Source organism: Python bivittatus, unplaced genomic scaffold (genome assembly GCF_059951505.1).
Source record: "Python bivittatus isolate LINGU-HERP-01145 unplaced genomic scaffold, Pbiv_v1 ctg000220_np1212, whole genome shotgun sequence".
NCBI lineage: Eukaryota > Metazoa > Chordata > Lepidosauria > Squamata > Pythonidae > Python > Python bivittatus.
This window is the reverse complement of record NW_028277048.1, coordinates 39165711-39187970: the sequence shown is the minus strand read 5'-3', so window position 1 is coordinate 39187970 and position 22260 is coordinate 39165711. Positions and strand designations below refer to the sequence as shown.

The 22260-nt window shown below is 38.2% G+C and overlaps 1 protein-coding gene across 2 annotated transcripts in view; it reads left to right on the top strand.

Moving 5' to 3' along the window:
• RPTOR (regulatory associated protein of MTOR complex 1) overlaps positions 1-22260 on the top strand; it is a 402885-nt gene that overhangs the window by 190629 nt on the left and 189996 nt on the right. For both annotated transcript variants that reach the window (XM_088138378.1, XM_088138377.1), the window contains exon 7: positions 15758-15817. In XM_088138378.1, coding sequence (XP_087994504.1) covers positions 15758-15817 — 60 coding nt within the window. The remainder of the gene's footprint in view (positions 1-15757; positions 15818-22260) is intronic.

The following is a 22260-nucleotide window of genomic DNA, read 5'->3' as shown; positions in this document are numbered from 1 at the left end:
CACAGATTTGCAGGTCTAAGATGGATAAGTGTTAACCAAAGTCAAATATTACAAAACTCATCAGTGCTAGGAAATCCTTAATTTTTATCTTAAATGTACAAATTTAATTTTGCAAATTTCTTATAAGAACTTAATTTTATCTCTTTTGCCAGTGTTCAAATGTGGGTTTTGTTCCAGTATATCAATAATAAATTCTAGAACACATTTTCTTGGGTGTTTGATAATTATTGACCTTTGCCTTAGTCTTCAAAGTACCAGACTAATCCTCTTCTGCTTCTGCAGAATCTGTCCCCATGGAGAACTTCTCTTCTTTCACTTAATATTCTGAGCTGTCATACTAAAACGCAGTTGTCTATATAACTTGCTATTTTCCTTTGTTATACTTTATTTAAAACTTTTGCAAATGATTATTTATATACATTATTACATAGATACATACAGTGAAATAGGCAGCATATAAATTTGATTTATAAATAAATACATTATAAATAAATTACACAGCTTTCTTAATGTAGAAAATGCCTATTTGGGTATATTTTCTAAAGTATTTGGAACTTTGTTTATTTGGGACTATTTGTGAAAATTGTGCTCTTTTTTTGTTGCTTTCTTTGGTCTCATCATCATTTTTGCTTGCTTTATACTTGATCTACTTTTTCTGTTTTACTATGATTTATGGAGTCTAACCACCACAACTCTATCTTGTGCACCAATTGCACCCTTTTCTGGATTAAGGGGCATTGCTCACATTTATTCATGTTTTGGTCAGCTCTGGAGTGGACTACTGCAATGCACTCAACATGGGGTTGTCACTAGAAGCTACAATTGGTCCTGAATGCAGAACACTGGCAGCTATGGGCACAGCTCCGTACACCACTGTTACACTGCTGCGCCATGAGCTACACTTACTAAGCTTCTGGTTGCAATTCAAGGTGCTGCTTATCACATATAAAACCTTTCAAGGCACGGGACCAGATTATTTGCACTCTCTCTGTTTGTTTCTGCCCTTCTCACTAGATCCAACATGGTGGGCATGCTCTGGGTCCCAACTTGGGACCATTTGGCGGGACCCAGGAAATGTACCTTCTCTGTTATAGTGCCTGTCTTTGAAACATTATATCCCTTGACTTTCATGGGGCCCTGACCCTGCTAGCATTTCATAAATCCTTGAAGACTTGGATGTTCCCTTGGACACGGAGTCTGGTGGTTAGTTGAGCCCATCATTGTGACATTGTGCGTTTTCTGATTTGAGTTGGGTTTGTCTTTGGCCACCATTATTTCATTGTTGTTTTGTTTTTGTCTGGTTTTAATCCTGTGTACACTACCCAGAGTTGCAATTGTGAGATGGGCTGCTATATAAATTGATATAATATTTATAATAGTAGCAACAATTTCTCCTGCCTGAAAGTTCCCTAACTTTAACTTTAGAGTGAAATCTCCATCTTTTAAAAGATTTGATTGATTCTTATTAAGTTGGATTCCTTATTAGAGATTCAGTAAAATATCTAAAATTATAATCCTGAGTGTTCAGTTTTAAATCTTGGTTTTCACTTCTGGTTTAGCTGAAAGACATTTCCAGCTTCAGAAATACTCCATTTCTGAACATCATCCTTTTTTTTTTTTTTTTTGGTCAGTAGGTTTATCTGATAATTTTTCTGCTTGGAGTTTTTTAAATGCTGCATCCTTCTTCATCAATTTCTTAGCCTCCTCTTCAATTCTTCTACCTTCCTTTTTGTACTATTTGCTGTTTTCTTGAACAAAGTCAGGTATGTTAAATTTGATTAAGAGTGTAATAACTAAGATTTAGCCCATTTGTTCCAAAGTACTGTAAGTATATAGCAATTGTGAAGAGAACTCTGTCATAACAAGTCTCACAGTTTTGAAATGATCACCCTTTTTCTCAGACTGATGTCCTCACTGAAACTTCCTTTACCAATTTTATTTTATTTTATTCTAAGAAATGGTTCTTTTGTGCAATTTCCATAGTTTTTTTAGTCATGTTCATAGGTCTTAACTTTCATATATTCCTAATTTCCCCATCCATATGGTAACAAATTATTTGTCAATTGTATATGTTTAAAAGACCAAGATGATAATCCTATCACAACATGGAAAGCTATTCAACATCCTTATTTGACCAATTTTTTTCAAATTAGGTCTATCAATCAGGATTGTTCAGGTTGTTGTTAATACCCTTTGGCTGCTGCTCTATTCTGGTATAAAGGAAACCAGAAAAAAAAATTGCTTCAAAATTAATACCTCTGCTATTTTTCAGAACTGGTTAATGCTAAAGACTCACATATTTCTTGGTACAAAATAGCAAAATGATAAATACTTTTTGTTTCCCCTTCCTCTGTGTAACTGTTCAATAAAGCATAGCCTTCGTAGGTAGTGAAAGTACTGCTTCATATAATATAGTGAATTGTAAAGGCTAGCTTTCTTGGCAATAGTACAGGGAAGGAGAACGCAGGGTTAGAAGGAAGTTAGCAGAAGAAAAGTGAATTTATGTTGCAATGCAAGCAGTATGAATTATTTACTTACTTAGCAAACATGTTTAGAAAACCTCTTAAAGGATCTTGTAGATAAGGAGAAAACTCTTTCTCTTCAAGGCTTATATGTACCAGAAAGTTTTAACCATTATTAAGACACTTTTATTATCAAATTCAGCCACATATCAGTTGCTCAGACTCAAAGCTAGAGAATCTTCCCAGGTATTGTCGAAGGCTTTCACGGCCGGAATACGATGGCTAGTGTGGGTCTTCCGGGCTGTGTGGCTGTGTTCTGGAAGTTTTGTTTCCTAATGTTTCACCAGCTTTACATCACAGCTTTATTTCAGCACTGCCTAACAACCAGTTACTTCCAATGGGATAATGAGTTCTATGAACAGATGGATGGCGTCGCCATGGGAAGCCCCCTGAGCCCAGTCGTAGCAAATTTTTACATGGAACACTTTGAAAAACTGGCTTTAGAAACCGCACCCATTACCCCAACAGGGTGGTTCCAGTTTGTGGATGACACCTTCACAATTTGGAGTCAGGATGAAGAAGAACTAGAGAAGTTCCTGAACCACCTAAACAGCATCCACCCCAATATACAATTCACCATGGAAAAAGAAATGGACGGCAAACTTCCATTTCTAGACACGTTGGTCATATGCAAACCAGACCTCAAATTAGGACACAAAGTTTACAGAAAACCCATCCACACAGACCGGTACCTACAAAAAAACTCCAACCACCACCCACGTCAGAAAAGAGGCATCATCAAAACCCTGATGGATCGGGCCAATCAGATCTGCGAAACCCAATTCCTAAACTCTGAACTTAACCACCTTAATTGGGTCCTACAAGCGAATGGCTACTCTAAGAATGAAATAAAAAGAGCCGTCAAACCAAGAAAACAACATGCGACTGAAGAAGAAAAACAGCCACCCACCAACAAAGTATTTCTGCCCTACATCAAAGGGGTCACAGACCGCATGGGAAAACTGATGGAAAAACACAATTTCCAAACAATCTTCAGACCCACCAGAAAAATACTACAAGTGCTAAAATCAGCAAAAGACAAAAGGGATCCCCTCACCGCCGCAGGAGTATACCACATACCATGCAGCTGCGGGCAAGTATACATCGGGACCACAAAACGCAGCATCCAGACCAGGATAAAAGAACATGAAAGACACTGCAGACTACAGCAACCAGAAAAATCTGCAGTAGCTGAACATGCTCTCAAGCACACTGGACACAAAATCCTATTTGAAAACACAGAGATACTGGACAACACCAACAGCTACTATACCAGGCTATACCGGGAAGCCATTGAGATTCACAAACACCAGCACAGCTTCAATAAAAAAGAGGAGAGTCTAAAAATCAACAAAACCTGGCTACCAATCCTGAAAAATACAGCCTGCAAAAGGTCAACGAACTCAGCTCAACCACCAGGACATGTGAGCAGCTCACACAATGAACATACTAATCACCCCCAGCAGCCACTCGTTAACAACTCCATAGAAGAAAAAGCCCTGCCTAATCCCCAGGAAGATACACATGTATTCTGACACCAAAACAGGCAGCCACTCGTTAACCCAAACCCCACACCCCCTAACCCCCCCACACCCCCAATCCCCCCCCAATCTCTATAAATACCCACAAAAGGGTCACCTCATCCTGGGCACAGAGAGAACTGCTCCTGTCTGTGCTCCTGCTCTCTGAAGATCCTGGTCACAGATGCTGGCGAAACGTTAGGAAACAAAACTTCAAGAACACGGCCACACAGCCCGGAAGACCCACACCAGCCATCGTATGCCAGCCGTGAAAGCCTTCGACAATACATATTATCTTTTCTATTATGCTAAAAGCTCAGTGTAAAATATTTCATGTAGAGAGATCATCATTCTACATATGCTACTTGCTGAAACAAGAAGTTCATTTAAATTTTCATTACTCTGAGATTAGAACATAAAGATCATTGCTTCTCAAATGGCTGTATAGCAAGTTCCTTAATAATGTGGGCAACAGCACTTTCAATATGCCTATTTAAATGCTTGGTATTAAATCCTGTGTCATAGGATAAGCATGATATCTACTAAAAATAGGTCATTGTGATGCTGCAGTGTAATAAGTAATTGAGGAATCTTTTGGATATCAAGTAGTGAATAATAAAAAGCATCTAAACTTCCTCTTAATTGTGGGGGGGGGGGGAAGACCAACTGCCACCATGTGAATATACTTATTCCTCTTCTACTTGTACATATTTTATTGAATTCAAAGTGTTTACATTTCAATAGTTCTGTATCATATATCTCATGATTCAGTGTGATAAAATTATATAGGGAAGGGGAATTGAAACTCTCCAGATGTTGCTGAATACCACTCTCAGTAGTCCCTGCAACATGGCTGCTGTTAAACAGTGCTGGAGTTGTGACTTAGCAACATGCAGAAAATGACAGATTCCATGTCTTAGCTTAGAGGGTTGAATTTGACTTTTAAAAAATTTGGATTAACAAGATATTATATTACCAAGATTACTTTTCTACTGTTTGTCAATTTTCTGAGAGAATAAAAGGCTGCACAACTTATTGAAGGATGATAAAAATAAGACAAACCATTCTCCCTCCCACTAGGAATAATCTTTTGTTATTTGAAGCCAATCTGAATCTCTCTAGTCAACAGAGTCCCATCCCTCAACTAACCCAACTATCTATCTTCAAACTCTTCTCCCATTTCTGCAACATATGACAAGAATGAAAGGGGGGGGGAACTATATTTCAAAATTCTCCTGGTGTCTGACTCCCCTCTGTAGCAGCATCAGGCACTGGGAAAAAGAGAAGAGAGAGCTCCCTTTCTTCCTCCTACTGCCATTGGAGTGCAGCAGCAAATAGACACAGAAGTAAAGAGTATTGAAAATCTGTGGAAGACAGTGGAATTCTCTCCTTTTCTAGTAGGAATGCATCCAAGATGGAGAAGAATTTGAAGTCTTAATAGTCACCTGATTTTTAAGGGAAGTTTTACGGATTTTGTGGATTTGAATGTCGAAAAGAAGGAATTATGAAGCCACAGTTGCAATAGTGTGATGGAATGGAATTATGAAGGTCAGGCTCAGGGAGATAAGCGTGTTCTTAGTTCACCGGAGGAGCGTGGGAAGTTCAAGATGATGAGGCTGGCACCTCCCTGAGGAATTCACGGTGTTGTGGCTGGCTGGCTTGGGAGCTAGGTTTGAGTCTGGGGAGATTGATATCAGGTTTAGCCCAAAGAACTCCAAGAGACAATGCAAATCCAGTTCTACTGTGTTTATTAGCTACAACCTCTAGACCGAAAATCTCCCCAGACTGAAACCTAGCTCCCAAGCCAGCCAGCCACAACACTGTGAATTCCTCAGGGAGGTGCCAGCCTCATCCTCTTGAACTTCCCATGCTCCTCCGGTGAACTAAGAACACGCTTATCTCCCTGAGCCTGGCCTTCATAATTCCATTCCATCACAAATAGCAAGAACATACTGCTTTATTTAAAACACAAAGTTCTGCATTTGCACAGTCTAGTCATTGATCTGCAGCATATAGGCCAAGGTGATTGTCTTGTCTATGGTTATAGAAACAGTTGGCCCTCTTAAAAAAAAACAGACAAACAGAACAAACAGCTTAGAGACCAAATTATCCCTGCTGACTGAATAAGCATTTTTGTATGATCAGAATGGACATTTAGGCCACCTTTGGCTGAAAACAGAATTCTGATTACATCATTCAGGAGTGACTTGCTGGGACATATTGTGCAATTACTGCTGCTTGGAGTTTCCTGCCAGCAGGAAGAGCTAAAGCAATTCCCATGTAGAAATTGTTTAGCGTTACTTCTGGCTAGGAAGTTAAATCAAGAATAAAGCCTGGCTTCACCCTATAGCTTGTTAACAGAGCAATAAATCTGGAATCCCCGTTCAGATATAATCTTCAGTTGCTCCCTAGTGAGCTTCAGATGAGTTTAGCTGCTCTCACTGTTGGAGGAAGTTGAGTAGAAGTGATCAAACAATGGGCAGCTAACACCACTCATGGATGATAACAGATTGAGGCCAAAAATCCTAACCTAACACACATGAATAGGCACTGAATTGACAGTGACTAAGCAGGAAAATGATCTTGGGGCTGTGATGGTAAATGAGACAAAATGAAGATGTTATTAGTGTAGTTGTTTTGAAAAAGACAAATTCAATGCTGGGGATCATTGAAAAAAGAATCAACCAAAAAAACCAGCCAGTGTCATAATCTCTTTACACAAAACTATGGTTCTAGTCATGGCATCTCAAAGTGGATATCGTACAGAAAAAGCAAAGCAAATGGTCAGACAGTGGACCTATTTAGCTATAAGCAACACTTCAAATTTCCTTTTTCACTTCAGCCTTGTTTAAAATCCATTCCAGTTCTTCAGGAAACTGGATTTGCTGCTTTTGTCTCTTAGTAGCATTATAGAAGGAGAATTGGGATTTAGCTCTGTGCCACCAGACAAGTTGAGATTCTGAGCTCTGCAGTAACATCAGTTGCAGTTCCCTTTAATGACTGGCTTTGGAAATGACACATTTAAGGACATTATGCATGGTGTAGCAGTATAAAACACTCTTGAGAGGGCTGTTTAATTCCTAAGCACTGCTTTTTAGTCCTATATTTTTAAGGATTGACTCTGAAAGGTGTCAGTCCTGGTGAACAGGAGGAAAGAAAGTTATGCTGCCATGAGATTTTGTATTACCTTATTTAGTGATGCAAAGAAGGCTAGTAGGTTGTTTTGTTGGTGGAGGGGAGGGGAATGTATGATGTAAGGGAATATACCATACTCTAAGTTTCCCAGTAGTGGCTTGGGATGGGGGGGACAAATAGGAGTGCAAAACGTTGCTTGCTTGCTTATTTATTTATTTATTTATTTGGCTGCCCAATTCAAACAATGTGACTCTGGGTGGCATACAGCATAACATTCTTAGTAGTGAAAATAAAAATATGGGTTTAAATTACCTCTATCCAAATGTGTTTGGATCTATTTCATACAATATCTTGTAGATGTCAAGAAAAAATATGTCTCCATTGCCACATATGCTTATTAGGCAGTCATGAAAATTAATCAGTAAACTTTTTAGAAAAATAACAAGATACAATTTTTTAACAAATTGAAACTCAGTGAAGACCATAACAATTCTGAAAATTGGGGAGGGGCACCAAAATAAGTGTAGTAAACAGACAAACCATCATTCACCCATGAATCTGCTGCATGTAGTCCAAGCAGGCTAGCCCCCACACAGCACTATCTCACCCTAGGCAACCAATACAGTATCTGTCAGACAGGGATTCAACCTCTTTGCTTCCCAAGTAGAACATCTTTGATAATATGCGGACTGAAATAGGGGATGACCCAAAGGCCTTTTGGTTACAGAGAATAAAAGGTCGGTCATTTTGGAATCCTAGCCTCCAGAAGGGAGGCAGGAAGAAGATAGTTTGGCCCAAGCAAAACCAAAAGAAATTTTCCCCAGAAAATTTTCCCCATTTTCTGCTTAAAAAGCATTATCATGATAGGTGACAAAAAAAGAATTTGGGGAAAGCAAGAGAGAAATTACTGGAAAAGAAACAGCAGAAAATCAAGGGGAGGGATCCAGCCTCCAGAAGTCACCGGAAAAAAACCCAGTTCTAAAAGAAGAGGGTACCTCTTCAAATCTATGGAGAAGTAAATCTGTCTGGATTCATGGTAAATAGAGCTGACCCAGTGTCTCTGAAGAATGGAGGGTGAAGGAGGGAGCTTTGAACTGGCCTAGAAACCTTCAGGAAGATAAAGTATTAAGGCTGAATTGCTCCTAAGCCCTAATTAAAAGTTGGAAATTTGCAGAAAGCAAGGTTTAACCAGTAAACATTGAATCAGAATAACAGAGATTAGTAGACTAGAATTATACCATCAAGAATATATGCTTTATTTTCTGGGTACTGTATCTGTTTGATTATTTCTAATCATTACCTGCATTAACTTTTGTATCTGAAGTATATACAGACTACTTTTTATACAGACTGAGTTCTTGTAATTTTGTTCCGTCTTAGGCTTTTTCAGCCATAGATCCCTCATATCATGGATCTATATGTAATCTCCCCCACATCTTTTTATGGAAGATTAAGGTGCTATTTGTGATTTCATTTGCTTGTAATTGTTTGGAGCATTTGACTACTTAGCTTTTTATTGAAGGGGTTCAATAAGGGGTTTATTGAAACATACAATGACCAGGGATTCCTAAAGTTTTGCATACAACTGTAAGTAAATAAGATAATCTTATAAACCAGTGATTTAAGACATTTTGAGATTTATGTCCTGTAGTAAAAATAGTTAAAGAATAATAATTAATAATGAATTATCACACTAATACTGAGTGCTTTTAATAATATAAGAACAGCTCTGCTACATCATGCTCAAAGTCTGTCTAGTCCAATAGCCTGTAGATGCCTTTTCTTTGGGATGTAACGATAGGTACCAGCCTGGGACCTTTTCAAAATATTAAGAGTCTATTGAAATAAATCAACCTATAACACTACAGAATTATATATTACAATGTTCAAGCTACTTAGCAATTTTAGCATAAAATTTAAATTGAAAATGTCATGAATCCAAATATAAAGTGCATGTCACCCCTACAAGCTACACCAGACTAAGAAAGCACTGCCATGTAGGTCAGTACTACTTTTATTATAACAACTATAGTAATCAGAAAAAAAGATAATATAACTATAAAAAACTATAGATAGGTTTTCTTTTCATACAGGCTACAGTGTATTGTCCTGTAGCAGTTTTTCTATTTAATCAGTATGACAACTTTGTTAGGTATGTTGGGCTGTCACTAGCATTTTGCTCATGGTCAAATAGTAAGCTTCATAATAGGCAATGTATGTAATCTAGTAGTTCCAACTTAACATACTGTTAACTCTTTATGCATAAAAGTAATGTTTACTTTCTGAACTACTCTTTAATTGTTTTCCCCCATAGTTACAGAGATATAGCCCTGCTTGGATGAAGTTGATTCTGTTAAGACTGCTGCTATAGGCATTTGTTGTTAGGTATTATGAAAAAACTTTTGAAATGTAACATTTACTGAATGTGTCACATTTTAAATCACAGCTAGATAACTTCATTTTTGTATTGTTTAAGAACGTATTGCCAGTATAGATTTTACAGTGCCCTCTGTGTGCATGTTTCAAATTACTGAAGCTTTCTGAGATACTGGTACAGTGCTTTGGCCCATGACATATCCTCCTATCTGAATACCAAAAGGCAAAATACGTATGCATTTATGTATTTCTATTTAAAAAATAATTATTGATATAGAAGGAACACATCCTAAGCAAACTAATTTATTTTATCTTTCTATTCATAAGGGAACATGCATACGGTATGTAATAGCGTGGCTAGTATAAAATAGTTTGTCAAGTTCAGGATTAGCCTGGAGACAGAAACAGTTATTTAAAGAAGAAGACTTGAATTATTCCTTTACTAATCTATTCAGAATTATGATTGGACATCTGGGGCATTGGAGTACATGTTACAAAAAAGGTAGATGTAAATGAAAGTTATGAATTGTGCCATTAAAGTATGCCATTAATCTGAATCCCAGGCAGATGAACCATGGTGAACTGGCTATGCCCGAGAAAGGATGTTTTCCCTACTAATCAAAAACAGCCTGATATGATTCATTATTCTGTTTCCTTTGAGAAATGGACAGCCCCTTGAAATTTCTGAAGCCTCAGCTTTATTTCCATCCTGCTCATAGTTTTTGTTCCGTACCCTGAGGGGGGAACAAAATGACAGCTTTGTAATGTGTAGAAATACTTTATTATACCTGACCCCAGATGTGCACTTTATTTTTCTTTCAAAAGGAAGGCACTTGACATAGTGCTGTTCTCCAACTCCATTAGGAATGTGGGAGGCCTGCCCTAGCTAGGCAGCAGTCCTTAATCAAAAGCCACCTGGTCATAAAGCACAACGCCTGATGTATCTTCCAAGAAGCAAGAGACAGATTCTTCACCAACAGCAAAGGTTCTCTGCATTGAGGCCTGCTGTTTAATAACTGCATTACTACATAACTCAAGAAGTCATAACTGGACTCGGCAGCATTAGACAACTTTCTTCCAGCTTGCAACCATCCTTTTGGGGGGAAGGTTTTTGAGAAGGGGGTAAGTATATTGCTTCAAAGGGCTCTAGAGGAAGCTGATTATCTGGATCCAATACAGTCAGGGTTCAGGCTGGGATATAGTACCAAGACAGCATTGATCATGCTTGTAAATGACCTCCAGTGGGCTTGAGATGGGAGGAGTGTATCCATCTTGGTCCTCCTTGATCTCTCAGCAGCTCTCAATACTATTGATCATGGTATCCTTCTGGAGTTGGCAGTGGGAGGCATGGTTTTTCAGTGGTTCTCCTCCTTCCTCCAAGGCTGGTTCCAATTGGTATTGCAAGGGGGTGGGGGAAGTCTAGCCCTAGGTGTCTGCTTTGCAGGGTGCTGCAGGGTTTGACTCTCTTCCCACTGCAATTTAACTTCTACCTGAAATCGCTAGGTGAGGTTATTCATTAACACAGGGTCAAGTATCATCATTATGCTGATAACACTCAATTGTGCATTTCTGCCTTGGACTGTTGAAGTAATACTCTTGAGGTGCTTTCCTGGTGCTTATACAGAGGCTGTATGGATCTCGATGGGGAGAAATTGGCTTCAGCTCAATCCTGACTAGAGTAAGTGGCTATAAGTTTTAGGGCCCTAAAATGATTTGCCATCTTTAACTAACTATGGTTACACTTCCCCAGTCAGAGTTAGTACACAATCTAGGTGTCATCTTGGACTCATAGCTCCTGTTTGAAGAGCAGGTGGCAGTCATGGCCAGGAGAGCCTTTGCACAAAATATATCTTGTATGCCAATTGTTCCCCATCCCAGATCAGAAGGCACTGCTCATAGTCACTCATGCCTTAATCAGCTCCCAACTGGATTATGGCAACATGCTGTACATGAGGCTGCCCTTGAAAAGTGTTTGGAAGTTTCAGCCAGTCCAGAATGCAGAGGCACACATAGTAGTGGGCGCACTGCAGTATGCCCATGTAATGCTGCTGCTGCATAAACTGTACTGCTTCCCAGTAGGCTTCTGGGTGCAATTCAAAGTGCTGGTTGTCACCTTTAAAGTCCTACATGGCAAGGGGCCAGGTTACTTGTGGGACTGCCTATCCCCAGTGGTGTCTACCCATCCCACTAGATCTCCAGCCCCCCTCACTGATAGGACCTTGGAAGCTTGCATTCTCTGTCATGGCACCTGCCTTATGAAATAGCCTCCCCCTGGAGAAAACAGATTACCCCAACCCTATTGACCTTTAGGAAAGCAGTGAAGCCCTGGCTTTTCTCCCAGGCACTGGGGCCAGAATGTTAATGGAACTGGTATGGTGTGTTTGACCTACATTTTATTGGGGCCCCAACATTGTCTTTTTTGCTTTAATGTTTTTTGATAATTGTAAAGTGTTTTTATTCTTATTCATCATCCAAGTTCCTTTTGATAGATGGGCTTCCATAAACATTTGTTAAACAAAGAAATACATATGGTTCTCCTTGCCCTCCATCATTATAATCAACCCCCTGGCACACCACATCAGAATCCATTTGGCTATTAGAAGGTCGAATTATCATCAACCAGAACATAACTGGAGTCATTTACAATTACATGTTCCTCTCTCACTCCAACCAGAAGTCTGCAAGATTTTCAGAATTTGCAGAGCAAACTGTCCATTGATACTGATTTCTACCATCAAACATCTGTAGAGAGTATTTTACAGATATTCTTTTGGCAATGTGCCTTCTAGATTGTTATTAAATCTATTTTTTTATGTTGAACTGTTAATTTGTTTTAGGTTAATTTCCATGTTATTGTTATCCATTGCTTTCCTTTGAATATGGCAGTGTAGCTAAGAATACAATGACTCCCAATAACTCGCAGCCAACCCAAAATAATACAATAATTGACAATACCAAAAGCTGCTGGAAGATGAATTAATAAAATCACACTTACCCTGTCTCTTGTAGAAGCCATTCGTCACATTGGATTGGGTTTAGATAATCAATTTCTTCTAAAAGTACCTGAAGCTCTTCAGCACTACCGTCTTGAGTACTTTATTTAAGAAGGGATACAGTAACTGCCAGGTAGTTAAAAAGTTCAGAGTGGACTTCTTGTCTCTTTCTATATATCTAGCACCCTCATCCTTACTACAACATTTCATTTATCATACTCCAGATCTGTCCAGTTAGTCTCTTCCACCTTGATCAAATTAGCCATGAAGGGCTGTGGTCAGGAGAACATATAGTCAGATACTTAGTTTCAGGTGTCCTCCTCCAGTCTCCAGAATGGAAACTGGTTCTGATAGGACATCAGGTATGTCATTTGGACTAGCCTCAGCTGTAAAATCCAGGTCAGAAAAGTGATTTTATTCCTGAGACATCTTGCAAATATATCATAGTAGGCATCTCTGGACTCCAACATTCCATTTGTTGTGGCAGGATTAAACTACTTTGCCAGATAACTACTCAAGAATGCAAAGATGGCAGAAAACAAAGATTTTGTTTTTGTGCAGAAATTTCCACAATCTGCATTCCAGCTGTGCCAACCTGGAACATTGTTGTTAGATCCTCCTCTGAGTTTCCTGGTGCTTGTAATAGCACAGCAATGAATATACCTGAGCTAAAGTTGCTTTAATCTCATATGTGGTACCAATAGAGGTGAATATGTGTAGCTCAGGGTTGAACTGTGGAGTCCTTGGGGTTCTCTGAGCTTGGTTCTTTTCTTGCAAACGTTTCATTATCCGGCTAGGTAACATCTTCAGTGCTAAAATGGGCTGGGCTTTGCTCTCTCTTTATGTGCCAGTGCTGGTATGGGTGGGGTTTTTTTGTTTTGCTCCTCTGGTAGTTCTTTGGCATATGTTTGCTGCTTGATTGTGTGCCTGGTGGTAACCTTTGCTTATCTGGGTGATGATTGCTAGTGATTGATTGCTGGTGAGGCAATCTTCTGGTCTTTTGTCTCTTTTGAATAGTATCTACATATGTGCAGGCTACAGCACATAAATAGAGAGCAAACCCCAGCCCATTTTAGCACTGAAGATGTTACCTAGCTGGGTAATGAAACGTTTGCAAGAAAAGAACCAAGCTCAGAGAACCCCAAGGACTCCACAGTTGCTTTAATCTCTCAGGAGATTATGTATGCATCAGTTTTGTGAGTTTAGCTCTGAACAAAAAGGTTGAATAGTGAGGTTTTGGAATCAAACATGCTAATATGCTTGTTTAATTTTATTGCACAGTTGCAGTTTTACATTAGAAATCTGATTTACAGTATTTTAGAGGAATGAATACATGAGATAGTTGATGCTGGAGTTAAAAATATTTAAAAAATTAAAATGTATATATAAAACGTGCACCTAAATGATTGTGGTTTGTTCTGGCATCCAAGCACAGTTTCCCTTACATCCTATCTGTTCTTTCATTCTTCGATACATTTTTAAAAAAGAAATCTACCCAGAAAATAGGCTAAAAATTATTGTAATACAACTCTGAACACTCAGTCTTTCACTCCAACATATAGTAAAACTACCAGACTGTCATAGTACTCACAAACAGATTTTATAGCATTTGAAGTTTGGCTAAGCAAGACAAAAAGGTTGAAGGTTACAGTGTAAATTGCTGAATTGGATGATTAAATAGAGAAAAAAAGGGACAATTATGCATTAATGCAGAATAAAAGCACACTTCCAATTTTATAGGAACATAGTCCTCTGATGTAAGTAACAGACTGATTTCTATGTTCCCTGATCAAGCACATCACATTTTATGATTAGCAAAGCAGTTAGTGCCAAAATGTTGTAAAATAGGCATTACTGTAAGTAGCAGAACTAGGGCTGTTAACTGCTACATGTAAGGTAGAAAGTGAAATCAGTATCTACGGTATACTGCAGTTAAGGAATTGGACAGAACTTTGGGTAAGTATGTGTGATGGAATGGAATTATGAAGGCTAGACTCAGGGAGAAAAACGTTTCCTTTCATCTCCTGAGGCGAGAGGGAGAGATAAGAGGATGAGACTGGCACCTCCCTGAGGAATTCACAATGCTGTGGCTGGCATTACTTGGGAACTGGGGTTTCAGTCTGGGAAGATTGATGTCAGGCCTAGCCCAAGGAACTCCAAGAGACCATGTAAATTCAGTCCAGCAATGTTTATTAGCTACAACCTCTAGCAAGAATCTTCCCAGACTGAAACCCCAGCTCCCAAGTAATGCCAGCCACAACATTGTGAATTCCTCAGGGAGGTGCCAGTCTCATCCTCTTATCTCTCCCTCTCGCCTCAGGAGATGAAAGGAAACGTTTTTCTCCCTGAGTCTGGCCTTCATAATTCCATTCCATCACAGTATGGGCTAAGCAGTCCGATTATCCACAAAAATTCTGGGTTCACAGAAAGGCTTTCCACTCCCAGTGGCAGAACTGTTTTGATTTGTGAATGAGGATACAACAACCAAGCAAGTCTCAAAAGTTTCAAAACAGAAGGCTAGGGAGGTAGAAGGCAAGGCTTGCTCATGTGTGTGCCCGTGTGCAGCATACATGCCCCAAGGCTGAAATGAGAGCTAGAAAGATGGCTTTCATTTGTGCCTGAACTGAGCCTTGATATTTTCAATACCAAACTTTTAATGTTAGAGTATGAAATAACACCAGATTTGACATGACCCTGAGGAAGTAGAAAATGCATCTTTTTTCACTACTTATAAGCTTATCTTGAATTCAACATTTAGTTTGCACACACATACACATAAAACGGTCGTGCTTCTTTTTCTGAAAATTAAGCACTGGCTGGAAGAAGTCCTCCTGAACAGTGAAGAGGAGGAAAAATGGGCATCAGAGAAAAAGCATAGGAAGAAAAAAAGTTGGAAGAATAATAAAGTGCACATGAACACAGACTGGAGAAGGAAGAAGGGTTACTGTAATTCACAGTACTTTGAAAGTAACTTACCAAATCTTTGGCTGCAGGCCAAATATTTAAGTAACAATGGCAGCCACTGCATAGTTAGGAGTACAGCAAGTATTGTTTCCTGCTGTGCAGCAGAAAACCTTTTGTCACTCCTTACATATTTTTTAAAAACAGCAGTTAAAATGAGGGACTTGTTCTTTCCATACACCATTTGGATTACCCATCCTGAGGTATTTAATTAGTGTGATTTACTTCTAATCTCTTCTTTTCTCTACAGGTTTTGCATGCAGAAGAGTGTGAGACTGGTACCAGGAGTAACGCTGGACTTAATAGAAAAGTAAGCATTATTTTGAGACTTGAAAACTATCCTTCACTTTTTTTTTTATTTGATTTAAATCTGCTGAATCGTGTAAATTTCACCATATTTACATATAGTGTAATTTCCATGGGAAGTTCTTCTCTTCAGCTGTTAGAACATGCATTTATCTCTAGGGTTCATTGTGATTACAAGGTTGAAGGGTGTTCTTGGCCTCAAAGTATAGTCCAGAAATGTGATGCCTTCTAGATCCTTTCCAATAAAAAACAGGAATGTAAGCCAAAGTAATCTGGTCATTCTAAATGCATCAAGAGATCTACAACATTTCTGCAGCAAAGCAATGTTTTGTAGTCATTTCGTAATTGTGATCATGCTTGTAACCTGATTTTTAGGTGTTCCAACAACCCATTTATAAGCTTCTTCATTCTAATTTTGAAACTTGCTAAATTTACTTTGTCTTACGTTCTGAATATATGCTAAAAGAATCAAAACCTTGTAAATAGAATTTCATCATTAAATTTTGTAAAAGCTTACTTCTTGGCAGAAAACAAGTTTATTGGAACTTGATCTAAGAGTCAAGGCAATATGAGATACCTTAGGGATGGATATAATGGCAATTTGCTATGCATACAATGAACAGAGCAAAGGCATGTTACCAAAAAAAATGATATACACTGGAAAGGAACAAAAGGCAATTGAATTTCTGCTCTGTAGCTATTCAAATGTAGTCTTTTAGATAGAAAGATAGATAGGTAGATTTTTTAAAAGGAAGATAAAAAGTAATACAAGCTAATATAATGTAAGAAAAAGAAAAGAAGAAGAAAGAAATCAAAGAGAAAGCTAAAAGTTCAAGGAAGGAAAAAAAAGTAAAAGCAAAATAGAAAAGAAAGAAAAAAGATACAGAAAAGTAGCTTCCGATCTTCTTTACAGCAGTTATAAGTACAATTATAAATTTACCTCTTACTCTATGCTTGTAACATAACTCTCTTCTTTCAAAACCATTAAATATCATCAAAACCATAAATCATAAGCATCTTTTTCTGTTTTTTGCAAAAAGTCCATAAGGGGTTTCCAATCAGCAATAAACATAGATATTGTCTTTTCTCTGATCAAAGAAGTCAATTTAGCCATCTCAGCAAGTTCTATCATCTTCACCAACCATTCCTCCATTGTGGGTGTACCAAATCTATCCATCTTTGTGCATACAATAATCTTGCTGCAGTCAAATGTGGTCTTTTCCACCCTCCTTATTGTTGCAACTGATTTATTTGTTCACATTTTTAAACTACTGTTTGTTAAGGAATATTAGAATGATGTTACAATTATAATTATAGTGAATGCAATAAAATGTAGAAGAAAAAAACTAGAACAATAAAAATGCTTAAACCCATTTAAATAATGAATAAACAGTAATTAGCTCAACAAATAAAATCAGAAGAAAGTCTGGAAGTTTCAGTTTCCAATTTAAAACAACATATTAGAGGTCAACCTAATTCTTATTAGAAGTGTATTCCACAAAGTGGGGCTGTTTTAGAGATTGCCTCTTTCTGTACCACAGGTAACTATATATCAGCAGATTGCAATATGGTTCATCAGACATCCTCTCCCTTTAACTAAATATTAAATAGATCATATGGAAATAGAAGGATCCTTGGATAATTAACAAGATGATTAACAACATCTTAGGCAATGGAATGGAGCTACTTAGATAGCTCTTTTCACAGGTATTTTACATCACTAAGCAACAGTCTGTAAAACACTCTATTTGGAGCCATTCATAGTGTGTGCTATAATAATCCAGTATCAATGCATGAACTATTCTGATAAGACTGTCCAGGAAAGGTATCAATATGAAGGAAGGTATCCAGTGGGTTACCCCAGGGTTCTATCCTGGGCCCAATGCTCTTCAGCATTTTTGTAAATGACTTACACAAGAGGATAGAAAGGATGCTCATCAGATTTGCAGGCAACACAAAGCTTGGAGGATTGCTAACACTTCAAAGAACAGGTTCAAAAAGATCTTCAGGATCTTGATGGATTTGAACATGGAGCCCTATCCAACAATATGCAGTTCAGTGGTGAGAAATGTGGGTTCTGCCTGCGCTTAGGTAGGAAAAACAGATGCACAAGTAAAGGATAGGTGGTTTCTGACTCAGCAGTATACTTGTGAGAAGTATCTTAGAGTCCCAACAGACCACAGATTAAGTATGAGCCAGCATACATGAGTTTGCTGCAGCTGCCAAAAGAGCCAATGCAGTCTTGGGCTGCATCAACAGAGGTACAGTGTCAGAGTCATGGGAAATGCTAGTTCGACTCTATGCTGCACTGGTCGGACCACATATGGTATACTGTGTCCATTTCTGGTTGCTATCATACTGTTCAAGAAGGATGCTGAGGAACTGGAAAGAATGCAAAGAAAAATTGAAAAATGGTAAGGGGCTTGGAGGCTAAATCCTGTGAAGGACAGTTAAAGGAACTGGGTATGTTTGCATAAAGAAGAGAAGGCTAAGGGGAGTCATGACAACAGTCTTCTAATATTTGAAGGCTGACACAGAGAAGAGGGTGTGGATTTATTTTCCATAGTGCTGGTAGAAGGAAGTTTTACAGAAGGAGCTCCAAACTTGAAACAAGAAGGAACTTCTTGATCGTGAGGGGTATTAAGCAATGGAGCAGCAGCCTGCCTCCTGGACTTGTAGGTGCTCCATCACTGGAGATTTTCAAGAAAAGACTGGACTGTGATTTATCTGGGGTAATATGAAGGTTCCTGCTTTGGACATGGGGTTGGACTAGATGACCTCCAAAATATCTTACAACCTTAACGATTCTGTGATTATAGCTGTTATACCAGCTGAAGATGGTAATTGTTGATCTTGATCAATCAAGTTACTTGGGTCTTCAGTGACAGAAATAAATCCATGATAACCCCTAGAATACAAGTATCCCTCAAAATATGGCGCAAAATAACATTTATCATTCATAAATGAGGCCTAGCAAAAATTACTTTTCATTGGGTAAGTTAAACATTTCTAATAAAAGCTGGTAGAAGAGAGTTAAAATGGATGACAATCCTTACTGGTTTTTTATCTATAAATTTAGAAGGATCTATATTTTTTGGTTAATGAATAAGTACAAGGGAATCTTCTTATATTAAGACAATTCTAAAGCTTCTGCTTATCAAGGTAGAAGAGAGTTTGCATTAGATGTTCACATTGCGAATAGTAAAACATAAATTGATGTTGGTTGGAAAGTGATGTTGCATCATTTATCTCCCACCCAATCTTTCTAGGCAATGTAAAACAGATATTAGCAGTCTGGCAGGTGTTAAATAAAGAGATGGTGCAGTGTTTGTGCTTTATGAAAAATTTGCATTGACAAGAGTTATGTTGCTGACATTGCGGCATGTCTGCAGTTGAATATGCACTGACAGAGCATGGCGTTGCTGCAGCCCAAATGAAGTGCACTGAAATAGATAGTGGTGTGGGTTGCATCTCTGCAGCACTGCAGACTCAAAGTTTGTACTATGTCTATTTAAGCAATGACTTAAGTAATGACTTTCTTTAGCCACTGCAGTCATTTTGTCTTAGGTCTAAAATACTTCCCGCATAATGAGGATCTGCCAAAAACCCATGAAGAGATAAACTAAACTTGTTTTCCATTTTTCTGGTACATTAGTTCTTTTTAAAATATAAAATAACATTTTCTTTTATATCTGGAAACCTTCCATTTGAGTTGTGCATTATTGTAAGTGCACTTCCAGTGAAGGGCAAGTTGATAAATATATATTTTCTTCTTAAAAATATGGCTCTGCTGATGCAACCCAAATATAAGTATTAAAAAGTCAAGCAAACTTTCCTCAGCATGAATTTTTCAAGTGCTCTGAAATAAGCTTTTTTGTTTAATGAATTTTCAATCCCCCTCCCTATAATGTTGTTTTGTACCTAAGTACAACTTAGTGGGAGCAATTAATAAGAAATAATTTGATTTCCAAGATGCCTTTCCTTGAGATACATTCTGTTCAAGTTCAGTTGGAAGAACAAGCTGTGGACTCATTTAGATTTCCAGTGTGCCTGTTCACAGCAATTAGCAATTGTCATCCATCAAGTAAAAATTGTATAATAATGAAGCCTAAATACATTATAATTGTACTGAATAGATATGCATGTACAGGTATATATTCATGATTGAAATACTTTGTTAAGAAATCCTGGAATGCTTAGTTACAGATTCTTTTGCAGTGCTGTTTAGCTCTGGCAAACTAGCATAGTTGTGATAGAATACTTACAGAAAATAACTAAGATTAAGTCCCAAGTCCTAGCAGCCAGCTCCAGTCTTCCAAAACTCAGTAACTTCAACAGTAATAGGTAAATAAATGTGTAAATAAATAAATCTAAATAAATAAAGACATCAGGTGTGGGGATGGCTAACCCCTTAGAGGCCTGGCGTTTGCTGCTCTGAACCATCGGCCTCCTGGACTCTTTCTTTTTTAGTAATTGTTTTGTACAGGTTTTAGGTTTTCTGTAATTGTATTTTTATTTATTGTTTTAACGAGTTGTGAGCCACCCGGAGTCCCCCATTAGGGGGAGATGGGCGGGGATAAATTAAATAAATCAATAAATAAGAACTACAACATGAAAAGCAACTACCCCATCCTAATAAATTTGTGTTGTAGTTCTTGTTTTCCATCATCTAACACTATCTTGTCAATGCTGTCATCAAATTAAAAATTTGCCACAAATTGAACGAGCAACTTACACATCACATAAACTTTTTATTACTTGTGTGAAACTGGAATGCTTTGGTGAAAAATTGGCATTTATATTACTGTACCTGGTTTTGTGATTAAAAACCTACAGAACCTCAGCCATATGCAGTGTCTACTTACTCACTACTAACTTTCTGAATCTTTTGGTGTTCAAGAAGTGGCTGTTTTAAACCTCCACAAGGCTCCAATCGGCTCTAGTATAGCCATTCAGAGGGAGGGAGGGAGGGAGGGAGGGAGGGAGGGAGGGAGGAAGGAAGGAAGGAAGGAAGGAAGGAAGGAAGGAAGGAAGGAAGGAAGGAAGGAAGGAAGGAAGGAAGGAAGGAAGGATTTGGCAATCTCCCAAGAATTGTTTAGCAGTCAACAGGCATTAAAACAATATTGGCCCAATCTACATTTATGAGAATAGAATATGAGTGTACTAACTAGAAATTCCAAGTTCTGCTTTGCTCCTTTTTTTAAGTACCCCCTGTTGAACAGTGTCCTTTTTGTCCTAGAACAAGTTCCAAAATGGAAACTGTCATCTTAATGACTTTATAAATGTCAGTACCAGTCAATCTTCTGTAAATTGTGTTTGACAAAATGAGACTGCATCAAGTATTTAATAGGAAAAAATACTGATAGTTCAGATTGGAGGCAGAAGCTAAAATATGGCCTGGCATTTGCAAACAGTATCTTTGATTTGGTTCTGTTTCTCCCTACATGGATGCTGTTCTTTTTATCCATTGCATCTTAGTATTTACCATGAAGATATCTTGAGATTAGTAATATTTGGATGTTAAAACAGGATTTAAATATTTCCTCCTTACAAATATGCCAGTTTAACTTTACCTGGAATTTTCAAGTTTCATTTTCTTTATTTTTGTTTTACTTTGTATTCTGTTGCTGTGTGTTTTTGTTATATTTTATTGTTGCTGTTTATTATTGGCTACATTAGTCACCTTTTGATGGAAAGGTGGGCTATAAATCTAAGAATGTGATAAATGAACTCTTTCCTATATAAGACAGATCTCCCCCTTTGTACTTCCATGGAACATCTGAGAAACAACAAATACGTTTTTAATTATCTAATTAAAGATGTTAATTGTATTGGAACAGATACAGCATTGGTTGCGCTGGTGGATGACTTTTGTCAGGACCTAGATGAGGGAAGTGCACCCATGCTGATCCTTTTAGACCACTCAGTAACGTTCAGTGCCATCAATAGTATCCTTCCAAACCATCTACTGAGGTTAGGGTTTGAGAACTGGGGATATTGTGTGGCATTGGTTCCACTCCCTGCTGAGTGGGTGTTTCAGTTGGGTGGGAGGAGAGATTAGCCATGTGGACTCCCTCCCATTTAACATTAAGCCACTTGGAAAAGTCATCAAATGGCTTGAGGTTTGATATCATCAATATGCTAATGCTCCTCAGCTTTACATCACTATCCCAGCCCAGTTCAATGATGCCATTGAAGTTCTGTCCAGATTCCTGGAAGCTGTGAGGGTCTGGTTGGGAAATAACTGGCTTAAATTGAACCATAACAAGCTGGAGTTACTCTTTGTCCATTAGAGTTCTCCATCTACTCCAGTAATGTCTTTTGATGGGGTGGCCCTGTCCCTGAAGGAGCTGATCCATGACTTAGTGGCTCATAGCTCCTATTACAACAGCAGCTGGAAGCTGCAACTGGGGAGACTTTGCCCAGTTTCAGTTGTTGTGCCAGTTG